This window comes from Globicephala melas, chromosome 11, assembly GCF_963455315.2.
Source record: "Globicephala melas chromosome 11, mGloMel1.2, whole genome shotgun sequence".
Classification (NCBI taxonomy): domain Eukaryota; kingdom Metazoa; phylum Chordata; class Mammalia; order Artiodactyla; family Delphinidae; genus Globicephala; species Globicephala melas.
The window spans coordinates 79,704,992-79,715,814 of record NC_083324.2 but is presented as its reverse complement, the minus strand read 5'-3'; the positions used below and the strand labels follow the sequence as shown (position 1 = coordinate 79,715,814).

General features: G+C 46.8%; 1 protein-coding gene across 3 annotated transcripts; it reads right to left on the bottom strand.

Annotated features, from left to right (window-relative positions):
* Positions 1–255: 255 nt before the first annotated feature.
* Positions 256–4,368, bottom strand: LOC115850402 (BOLA class I histocompatibility antigen, alpha chain BL3-7-like). 3 transcript variants are annotated; one of them, XM_030852136.3, is made up of 8 exons: positions 4,105–4,368; positions 3,514–3,783; positions 3,037–3,312; positions 2,141–2,416; positions 1,912–2,022; positions 1,449–1,481; positions 1,261–1,308; positions 256–1,097 (listed from the first exon to the last, which is right to left on the bottom strand). In XM_030852136.3, exons 1-8 carry the CDS (start codon positions 4,166–4,168, stop codon positions 1,093–1,095), a joined length of 1,083 nt encoding a protein of 360 aa, XP_030707996.2. In that variant the 5' UTR covers positions 4,169–4,368; the 3' UTR covers positions 256–1,092. The 3 variants fall into 3 exon arrangements, with proteins under 3 accessions (XP_030707996.2, XP_069902843.1, XP_060164824.1); XM_070046742.1 differs by having other exon boundaries at positions 1,414–1,481; positions 4,105–4,312; XM_060308841.2 differs by having other exon boundaries at positions 1,043–1,097; positions 1,261–1,325; positions 4,105–4,312.
* Positions 4,369–10,823: the final 6,455 nt, after the last annotated feature.

The window sequence follows — 10,823 nt, the reverse complement described above, 5'->3', positions numbered from 1 at the left end:
AGGACTGGACACAGGCCTGAGCCGAGGCTGACCTGGTGACTTCTTCTGAGATCACAGCTGCTGGTGGGACAAGGTTCTACTGAAGTGACAAGGACAAAAGAGCTGAGGAGATGTGACCAGGAGTGACCACCTCAAAGCCCACGATGCGGTGAGCATGGAGTGGGCACAGGCCGCGTCCACGCTCAGCTCCTCACAGCCTCCTCCTGTCCCACCTGCAGCAGACTCAGCACAGCAAGCACATGGAATCTGGAAGGGTCTCCGTGCTTCCATTTATTTCCTCTCAAACTTTAGGAATCCTCACCTTTATTATCCCATCAACCCCTCATGGCATAAATAGCAAAAAACAAATTCATATCCTGATTTTTTTTAAGGCACAACATGAGTATATTTTAATACACAACCAAAATACAAAACACCATAGTAAACTGATGGCAGTAAAACATGGTATTTCATTTACATTGCATGACAAATTGTTAACATCCTTAGTCATAAATTAGTTCTTAGGAGCCAGTAACAAAGACGTTGATAATGCCAAGGGAAATGAATTAAAAAAAAAAACCAGAAGGAAACGAAATAACAGAAGTAACTAGTAATGATTAAGCATATATGAAGATGACTAAGCTGAACAATAACAGAAGGAAGCCATTTCTTTGTAATGTCATATTACCAAAGATTAAATATCTAACATTTGTACAGTTTTAGGAAAAAGACCCAAACAACCAAACACTGGGGGACAAGACCGATGAGGACCCATCTATATAGTAGGGGGAGAGCTGTAGTTTGGATCCTGATTTTCAATAGGATATGAAAGACATTACTTTTCAGCGCAAAATGAAGTTAAGACAAAGATGGAGACGGCCCAGCCCCGCCTCTGTTCGGTCAGGAAAGGCCATCAGGGAAGAGAACACAGGCCAGTGTGGGGAGGGGTCGTGGTGGGCAGTGGTGGGCCAGGCTCCCCACCTCTTCATTTTATGCTAACAGGAACACAGACACATTCAGATGACGTTTGCAGAAAGTCAGAAGATCTTGAAGTCACAATGCAGGGGTGGGATGCGGAATCCTGCATCACTCAGTCCCCACAAGGCAGCTGTCTCAAACTATAGAAGAAAATAATCATGAACAAATTCAGGGCAGTCACGTAAGTGCTGACCTTCTGACAGCCCCCCACCTGCTCAAATGTCCCACTCAAAGAATCCCCGTCTCCCAGGGCATCCCCTCTGCCCCATCCCCCGTCCTAATCTAGACCCTCCAGAGCCTCACCCTTAGGATGCCTGAGAGACACATCAGAGCCTTGGGCACTGTCACTGCCTAGCGGAGAACAAAACCTGGATGTGGTCAGAACACACAGGAGAGAAACTAGAGAAGGAACTTTAGGAGGGTGAGCCCCCCATGGCCTCCTCTCTGCACCCTCACAAGGGTCTCAGGAATCACAGCCCCTCCACACTTACTTGCAGCCTGAGCGTAGCTCCCTCCTTTTTCACCTGTAAGAAGAAAACATCACGTGAGAGGCCAGGGAGAAGACTGAGTTGTGAGATCCTAGAGGAACCCTCTAGTCCTGGACCACAGAGAACTTTCCAGAACTGCTGACCAAAATCCATGATAGGATCAGGAACATGAAGAAAGGAGATGTGCGGGGACTGGATCAACTTCTTCCCTCCTGGGGGTCTGTCAGCAGGAACATTCTCTCTCTGACCTTCAAGTGCTGGTAACCTGGTCCCCAACTGGAATTATGAAGGTGAAAAACGTGTCTTTCATTTCCACACGTGCTTTACAAAAGGGTAAGTGCCAGTCTGCAGACTGACAAGCAATGTCTCTGAGTGGTGCTGCCCAATACACACGCAGGCAAGCTTCCACCTGGGCTTGAACCCCCCAGTGACACAAGAAAACTCAGATCCTTCCCCCCTTCCCTACCTGAGTGCTTCTTCCTCCAGATCACAGCTCCAGCCACCACGGCTCCAGTGACCACCAAGAGAACCAGGCCAACAATGAGGCCTATGATGGCGATGGTGGGCTGAGGAGGTTCTGTGGAGGAAAGGGAAGGGGCCCTGACTTCAGGCCTGAATCCCGACCTTGCTGAACGTGTCCAGAAAGGCTCCTGCTTTATCTGAGAGGAAGCTCCACCCCACATGTCCCTCCTTACCCCATCTCAGGGTGAGGGGCTCCTGAAGCCCCTCGTGCTGCACGTGGCACGTGTATCTCTGCTCCTCTCCAGAAGGCACCACCAGGGCCGCCCAATTCTGGAAGGTTCTGTCCCCTGAAGGCCTGGTCTCCACAAGCTCCATGTCCTGGGTCTGATCCTCCCCATCACGCTGCCAGGTCAGTGAGATCTCCTTAGGGTAGAAGCCCAGGGCCCAGCACCTCAGGGTGACCTCACGGTCAGAGATGGGATGGTGGGTCACGTGTGTCTTTGGAGGGTCTGAGGAGGAAGAATCAGAAAATTCACACTTAGTGTTACCTTCATGGGCCACTGAAGCAACATCATGTGACCATCCTGAGAATGAACAGCACAACAGGTTTGAAAAGAAGCAGCAAAAACACCAGACACCAGCCTGGACTCCGGGGTCTGGGAAGATCTCCCAGTCCTTGTCAAGTTCTATGATAAGGATGAAAGCCAAGATAGGAGGCTTCATGTAAAGGGGAGAATACAGAGCAATGATCCTGACTTTGGTGGAGGCTGAATGACTCAGAAAAGCTGGAGTCAGGCCTCCTAAGATGTTCTTAGGCTGAGAACAGGCTTGAGAGAGAAAGTCATGGTTCACAAGATGGGGGTCAGGGTCAAAGGGCGCCGCTGGTCAGTTATTTCAGGGATGGTTTCCTGCTTCTTCCCCAAAGAGACTGGATTCCTTCACTGTCTTTCAGAGAAGTGAGGCCACCGGCGAGTCACTGTCTTGTACCGAATATGAAAACCTGGGCGGATTCCTCCCTCTCTCGACAAGAAGTTGGGGCGGTGTTCCCACAGGGACCCCATTTCCTCCCCTTGTGGGAAGCCAGCTCCAGCCCGAGGGGACACCAGGGAGGCCCCGCGGCCCCTCGTACCTGCGCGCTGCAGCGTGTCCTTCCCGTTCTCCAGGTATCTGAGGAGACACTCCACACACCTGCCCTCCACGTAGTTCCTGTAGTGCTCCGCATAACCGGCCGCCTCCCACTTGCGCTTGGTGTTCTGAGCCGCCGCGTCGGCCGCGGTCCAGGAGCGCAGGTCCTCGTTCAGGGCGATGTAATCGGCGCCGTCGTAGGCGTACTGTCTGTACCCGCGGAGGAGGCGACCGTCCGGCCCCACGTCGCAGCCGTACATCTCCTGGTAGGTGTGAGACCCTGACCCCGCCGCGACCAGCCGCAGCGATTAAACCCAAACTGAAAATGAAACCGGGTAAAGTCCCGCCGTTTCCTCCCGAGTCGCGGGGCCGGGCGGGTCCCGCAATGTTGGGGTGACCCTCGGACCCGGAGACTCGGGGCGACGCCGGCCCGTCCCTGGGAATGGGGGTCGTGACCCGGACCCGGGCCCGCGTCGCTCACCGGCCTCGCTCTGGTTGTAGTAGCCGCGCAGTATGTCCAGGCTCACTCGGTACATCTGTGCGGCGTCCTTGAAGTTCCGCGTCTGCTCTTCCCAGTACTCCGGCCCCTCCTGCTCCACCCACGGCGCCCGCGGCTCACACCTCGGATTCGGGGCGTCGCCGTCGAACCGCACGAACTGCGTGTCGTCCACGTAGCCGACGGCGATGAAGCGGGGCTCCCCGCTGCCCGGCCGGGACACCCCGGTGTAGAAATACCTCAGGGAGTGGGAGCCTGGGGGCGGGGAGGGGTGAGACCCGGTCCGACCCTCCTCCCGGCGCGGGTCCCCGGGTCCGACGTGACGGGGCCGGCAGGGGGGAGGGGGCGAGGGGCTCGTGAGACGGAAAAGGTGTGGAGGTCGGAGAAGGGCCGGCACCTCGCGGGGAGAGAAGAGGGGGCGGGAAGCAAGGGAGGGAGAGGCGGGGACCGGGGTGAGGGGGCGGGTCTGGACCGGGGGCGGCGGCGTGGCTCCTTCCCTGGGAGTCCTGACCCCCGACCCCCGGGGTCCCCTGGCTCCTCCCCGCAGAGGCCGTTCACTCCCGACCCCGCACTCACCCGCCCAGGTCTCGGTCAGAGCCAGGGCCCCGGAGAGGAGCAAGAGGAGGGTTCGCGGTGACATGACCCACAACCTCGGCGTCTGGGGAGAAACTGCGGCGGGTCGGTGGAGACTTTATAACCGGGAACCGCGGGGACGCTGACTGGCTTCTAGAAACCGGACACGCAATGGGAGTGAGAAGTGGGGTCGCGTCACGAGTGTCCAGGCAGGAGGGCCCGACACTGGTTGTGAGAGGAAAAAGTGAAACTCCGGGAGACTGGGAATCCCCCCGCGGAGCGTCCCCGCCCCAGAGACCGCCTGACACCCTGAGAGCCTGAGAGCCTGCCCCTCCCGGGACCTGGGACTCTGCCTGATCCCTCCCCTCCTGCACCGAGAGCTCTTTGTCACAGTGTCTCCCTGAGTCCTGGCCCAGGGACTGTGTAGTCAGCGATTTTCACAGCATTGTGGTCAGAATATTTATACAGTCTTACAAACTAGTGACGACCCCACAGATAATTTTATGTGGTTACTTCTATCGGTACTTTCCAAAGTAGAAATAATAGAGTTTAAAACTTTTAAATTAATTTATTTAGAATAATATTAATAACCCATGATTTAATATGAAAAATAACTACTTCCCAAAATAAACACGGTAGTGGGAAAAGTGGAGCTTTTCAGATTTTTATATTTTTGCAAGTCTCTCTGTTTCTTGTCTGTCTCATTAGAAGACCCCTGGATGTTCATGTTTGCTTCTTCAATGAATCCGTTCTTTTGATTGAAGTCTATGAAAATAAACAGGCCCACACAGATGTAGGAGTAGTATTTTCAAAAACCTTTTCAGACAGTCATGGATGTTAGTCTTTGATACAAAACGAAAACTACACAAGTGGTAGTTTCTCAAAGGTTATTTTCAAAGTGGACCTGAAACAATATTATTAACTATTCCCTATTCTGTTACGTTAAACTCCATAACCCTATTTTGCACATTGAATGTCTCTTGTACTAAGGTAAGATTTTAAAAAAGTAATACGTTGTTTCACTAAGTTATATAGATCTTCCAGTGTCATTCATTCTTTCAAGTAAACATTGTATTCCATGAAGAGGAGGGTAGTTCAGGTCACACAAATTATTTTCCTTGGGACATAGTACTTTGGAATGTAGCAGAAGGGCTTGATGGGTACTTCCCATGTCATCTTAGAAGGTACTTTTAAAATGTGGATTTAAGGGAGTTCCCTGGCCGTCCACTGGTTAGGACTCAAAGCTGTCACTGCCATGGCCTGGGTTCAAGGGTTCAATCCCTGTTCAGGGAACTAAGATCCCACATGCTGTGGGGCGTGGCCAAAAAAAAAAGTGGATTTAAGGATGATTTAGGAAACAAAAGAATTTTTATGTATTTTTTAAAGTTTTTTTTAATGAGGTATAGTTGATTTACAATGTTGTGTTAATTTCTGCTGTACAGCAAAGTGATTCAGCTATACATGTGTATATACATTCTTTTTCATTTTCTTTTCCATTATAGCTTATTAAGGAAAGATAAAAATTTGTAATGCATCAACCAGAATGTTTTAAAGCAAACCTGCTTTTTTTTTTTCTGCAAGTAAGTTGTGGTGAAAATAATTATATTGCAGTTTGCTACAGTAGTCTCCATCACTGCTAAGTTATACCTCAAAGCAAATGTCAACATAGTGGAAAGTCAAATAATATCTTAGTAATGCTGTGAAAGTAGGTTTCACCTCATGGATCTCATGAAAGGGTCTCAGTGACTTCAAGGGTTCCACAGATCACACTCTGAGAACTGCTGTTCGAATAAACCTGGAAAAATCTCCTAACTGACCCTTGCTTTTGCCTCCTCTTCGTTTTGGAGAATCCCTCTCCCTGAGCTGGACTCCCTGCCTCCCCACACTTAGCTGAGGGCCCTGCCCCCAGGGCTCCTCTAGGAGAGAACTCACCCCTTGGAAATTGATCCCAGAGAGTGTCCTCAGTCTGGGAAGGGAGGTAGGGGGACAGGTGTTTCCCCTTTGAACCTGGAAACAGTTTGTGCCTGAAGGCACCGTACCCACTCATAACCTAGTTTGGTTTTGTTACACACCAGCTAAGTATGTATTCATATCCCAGACAGAAATCTGACATCATCTCTAAGAGAAATAATATTGGCCGTTTCATGGGTCCATTATATCTGACTTGAGGCCCAGAAAACATGAAGAGCAGTCCTGTCCAATAGAATGTTCTGTGGTGAAGGAATTGTTCTATATCTGTACTGTCAAAATCAGGTAGCCACTAGCTACAGGTCGCTCTTTAGCACCTCAGAAGTGGCTACTGTGCTGAGCACCTTAATGTTATTTAGTTTAAATAACATTACATGTGTGGCTAGTAGCTAGCCTATTGGGCATTGCATATCTATAGTGTTCTTAATTTCCAGTCTCTTCCCCCAAATAGATACTGTGTGACTCATAAGTTGATGCATATTAAAATAACCTTCACAGGGAAATCATGGATTTGTCTATGTGGGTCTTAGATATATCCTTAAAATGCAGCATGCGCAGAAAGTTTCATTAACATGTATTTTAACAACTAGAGTGTTCACACATTAAGGACACCGTGGTTTATCACCTTAAGGTCATATGTGTTCAAGACTGCCCATCGCTGGAGCCAATTCTTGTCTTTATAACCTTGAGCTCTTGCTGTTCTTTTCATTAACCTGGTAAATATAAGCAGACACTGAAGTCTTCACTTAGCCCAAGAGAAAGTATTCACTGAACACAGCATATATCAAATACCTTGTAGGACCTGTACATACTTGTGAAATGATAAAGCAGGAGATGTAAACCTTAGAATCCACCAGCTTAGAATTCTTTACTGACTGCTCCTGCTATTCGTTCCCCCCAAATTCAATCAGTTCTGTTTCCCTTCACCCTTGGACCCCTCTCTCCTAGACAAAAAAATACTTGAATTTTTTACATTTGGGGAATGAAGAGTTGTATGACCCAAAGAAGAAAAACCACTAAAAAATCATAAATTTTCTCTATGTCAACCAGACATTCACAAAGATACTAATACATGCCCTTGTCAAACTCAAAGACAAAACCATTGACAAACAGGTAGCAATGTTTTTCAGCCAAAGACCACCAGGAGAAAATCTGTGGGCAAACAAGTCGGATTTATTACTGGATGCAGCGAGGGAGATGACACACCATCGGGGACCACGGTGTCTTAGTGTGAGGTGTTAGATAGAACACCTATCTAGATAGAACATATACAGGAAGTGGGCTCTGGTTGGGTGATTTGGAGGAGGGTGTATGGAGGAGGGGCTCACTCTACACTGAGTGTTGTCAGGAAGTGGGGGCAATTCTATGACCGGGCATGTCGGTGAATCTTCCCTGTAAGGAGGAAAGACTAGAGTGAGGATGCAGCTGTGATTGGAAAGAAGCCGTGGTCGCTGGTATCAGCACAGGGAGAGGTTTGATACATTGTGAGGTGCATAGTGCTGCCTTGTTTGGTCTGTGCTTGGACAAAATGATGTTGTGGTCTTGTTTTGTCTCACTGTGTCATGGTCTCAGGTGTCCTTGTCTGATGTTGATGTTCTGTGAGGTGACATATGTCCAACAGGAGAAGAACACAGCTGCGTGGTGAGCACCAGCCCAGCTTCTGGCAACGCTGAGGCCTAAGGTAAACGTCAGACCAGCTTCTGATGTTGGAGGCTGCTTTGTCCTTCCTGAATTCAGTGTTTAAAATAACTAAATCCCAAACAAAACATAATTAAAGTGTATTAGAAAACAATTCGCAAAATAAGAAATGCAAATGTCAAACAAATATATAACAAATAAATGTAAAGAAAAATGCAAATCTGGAATAAGAAATGGGAATAAGTTAAAATCTATCATCTTGGCAAAGATAATAGTATGAGGAGAGTATTGACAGGAATTTAGGGAGAATATACTGTCATAAAGATTGATGGGATTGAAAACTGGTACAAAACTTTTAAAGGTCACTATGCAGAACGTCTCAATTTCAGTATATTTACATTAAAAAATTTTTTTATTTTGTATTGGTGTATAGGTAATTTACAATGTTGCGGGGCGTTTTGTTTTTTTAGGTGTACAGCAACTTGACTCACTTATGCATAGACGTATATATGTCCTTTTTGGGTTCTCCTCCCATATAGGTTATTATAGAGTGTTGAGTAGGGTTCCTTGTGCTATACAGTGGGTCCTTGTTGATTATTTTATAAATAGTAGTGTGTATATGTTCATCTCAACCTGCTCATTTTTCCCTGCCCACCACCTTTCCCTTTTGGTAACCATAAGTTTCTTTTCTAAGTCTGTGAGGCTGTTTCTCTTTTGTAAAGAAGTTCATTTGTATCCATTTTTAGATTCCACCTGTAAGTGATATCATAGGATACTTGTCTTTTCCAGTTTCGCTTCCTTCCTTGTGGCTGGAAATGGCATTATATCATCCTTTTTATGGCTGAGTAATATTCCATTGTGTATATGTATCCTATCTTCATTATGCATTCATCTGTCCTTATACACTAAGATTGCTTCCATGTCTTGGCTATTGTACATAGTGCTGCCAGGATCGTTGGGGTGCCCGTGTCTTTTAAAACTACGGTTTTCTCCGGATCTAGGCCCAGGATTGGGATTGCTGGGTCACATGGTTCTTGTATGTTTACTTTTCTAATCAACCTCCATACTGTTCTCCCTAGTGGATGTACCGATTTACATTCCCACCAACAGTGTAGGAGGGTTGCCTTCAATATGTTTACATTATGACATAGAAATTTCTCTTTCAGAAATTTATCCTGCGAAGATAATCACACATGTTCTCAAAAATATATATTCAAGGATGTTCTTGAATTGTGGTTTATAAAAGCAAAGAATGGAAACAAGCTAAATGCTATAGTCATTGTAATGATGGTAACTATGAATAGGGGAACACTTAATAAGAATTAAAGCAATAATGCCATGTAATTTACATAGTGGGTCAAATTTATTCCTCAAAGCAAACCCATGAGGGGACTTCCCTGGTGGTCCAGAGGCTAAGACTCCAAGCTCCCAATGCAGGGGCCCAGGTTCGATCCCTGGTCAGGGAAGTAGATCCCGCATGCCACAATGAAGACCTGGTGCAGCCAATAAATAAATTAATTAATTAATTAAAACAAAAAGCAAACCCATGAGGCACCCAACATGTGATCCCTTTGTACAGACACAGAGAGAGAGACTCAGAGAGAGGAGACACAGAAGTGGAGACTCAGAGAGGTTAAGGAGTGTATATTTCAAGGCCACCTTCAATCAGGATCTGGAGACACTGGAGAAAAAATGAAGAACAACAGTTAGGACCTGGGTGATGTGCGACAGGCACTGTGGTGAGGCAGATGGACAGAAATGACAAAGAAAATTGTAAATCACTACTGAGCTAAGTGCTGTGAGGAAGAAGTTCATGATATCATGAAAGTAGATAACCAAGAGACCTGACAGCTCCCCTACCACTGTTAGCAATAATATTTGAAAGATGTAAAAGATATATGGTATATAAAACAAAAACAGAATTCTATACAATTATATAAAATCATAGAACCAAAAAAGGGCTCTTTGAAATTAAAAATAATGTCATAGAAGTGTATAATTCAGTAGATGAATTGAAAAATTACAGTCATACCCACAGTAAGTAATAGGAATAGAAAAGTAATAGCAAGGAGGAGAGAAGACCTGTAAGAATATTCCTCTATCAATCAAGAGATTCCAGCGAGTAAGCAATACAAGTTTCAAAAATAAGGGAGAGTAGGAAATAATAAAAAAAAATTTTCAAGAAAACCTCTCGGAGTTTACAGACAAAAATTTACATCTGAAATGGCCTAAGCAAACTCTTAACTGCAGTAGATGAAAACAGACAGATGCTAAGAAACATCACAGTGAAATTGCAGAAAGGATGGAAAAGAAGAGAGACCTTGAAAACTTCAAGAGGCAAAAAACATGGGCCTGGAGGCTAGAAGACAGTGAAGCAATGCCTTCCGAATTCTAAGGAAAAAAATCAGTATTTCCAACGCAGAGTTCTATATTGAGTCAAGATGAGAGTAAGTCCTAGGGTAGCCTAAGACATATCAGAGTTACAATGTTTTCCTTTCCATGTTCCCTTCTTCAGGATACTGTTAGACAAAGTGCGGGGGAAATGATGGAGAAAACCAACAACAGGGAAACATGGGATCCAGGCAACAGGGAAGCCTTGTAAAATTATACAGTAGGAGAGAGAGGCAGAGGGCTGCCCAGAATGAAGAGAAGGAGATCCGGGACGTCAGCCCTGCCCCAGGTGTGCAGGGAACCAGTCTCCGTGTGGCAGCACGGAGGGCTGTGGGAGAGTCTGTGCAAAGAAGTGAAGTTGGTGGAATATCCGATGTGCTTGAATGTATTCAGAAAGACTTAGATTCTGCGCAGAGTTTTATAATGATTTAAAATGAGTACAATATGGGGCTTCCCTGGTGGCGAAGTGGTTAAGAATCCGCCTGCCAGTGCAGGGGACAAGGGTTTGAGCCCTGGTCCGGGAAGATCCCACGTGCTGCGGAGCAACTAAGCCCGTGAGCCACAACTACTGAGCCCGCCTGCTGCAACCACTGAAGCCCGCGCACCTAGAGCCCATGCTCCGCAACAAGAGAAGCCACTGCAATGAGAAGCCCGCGCACTGCAACGAAGAGTAGCCCCGCTCGCTGCAACTAGAGAAAGCCCACATGCAGCAATGAAGACCCAAA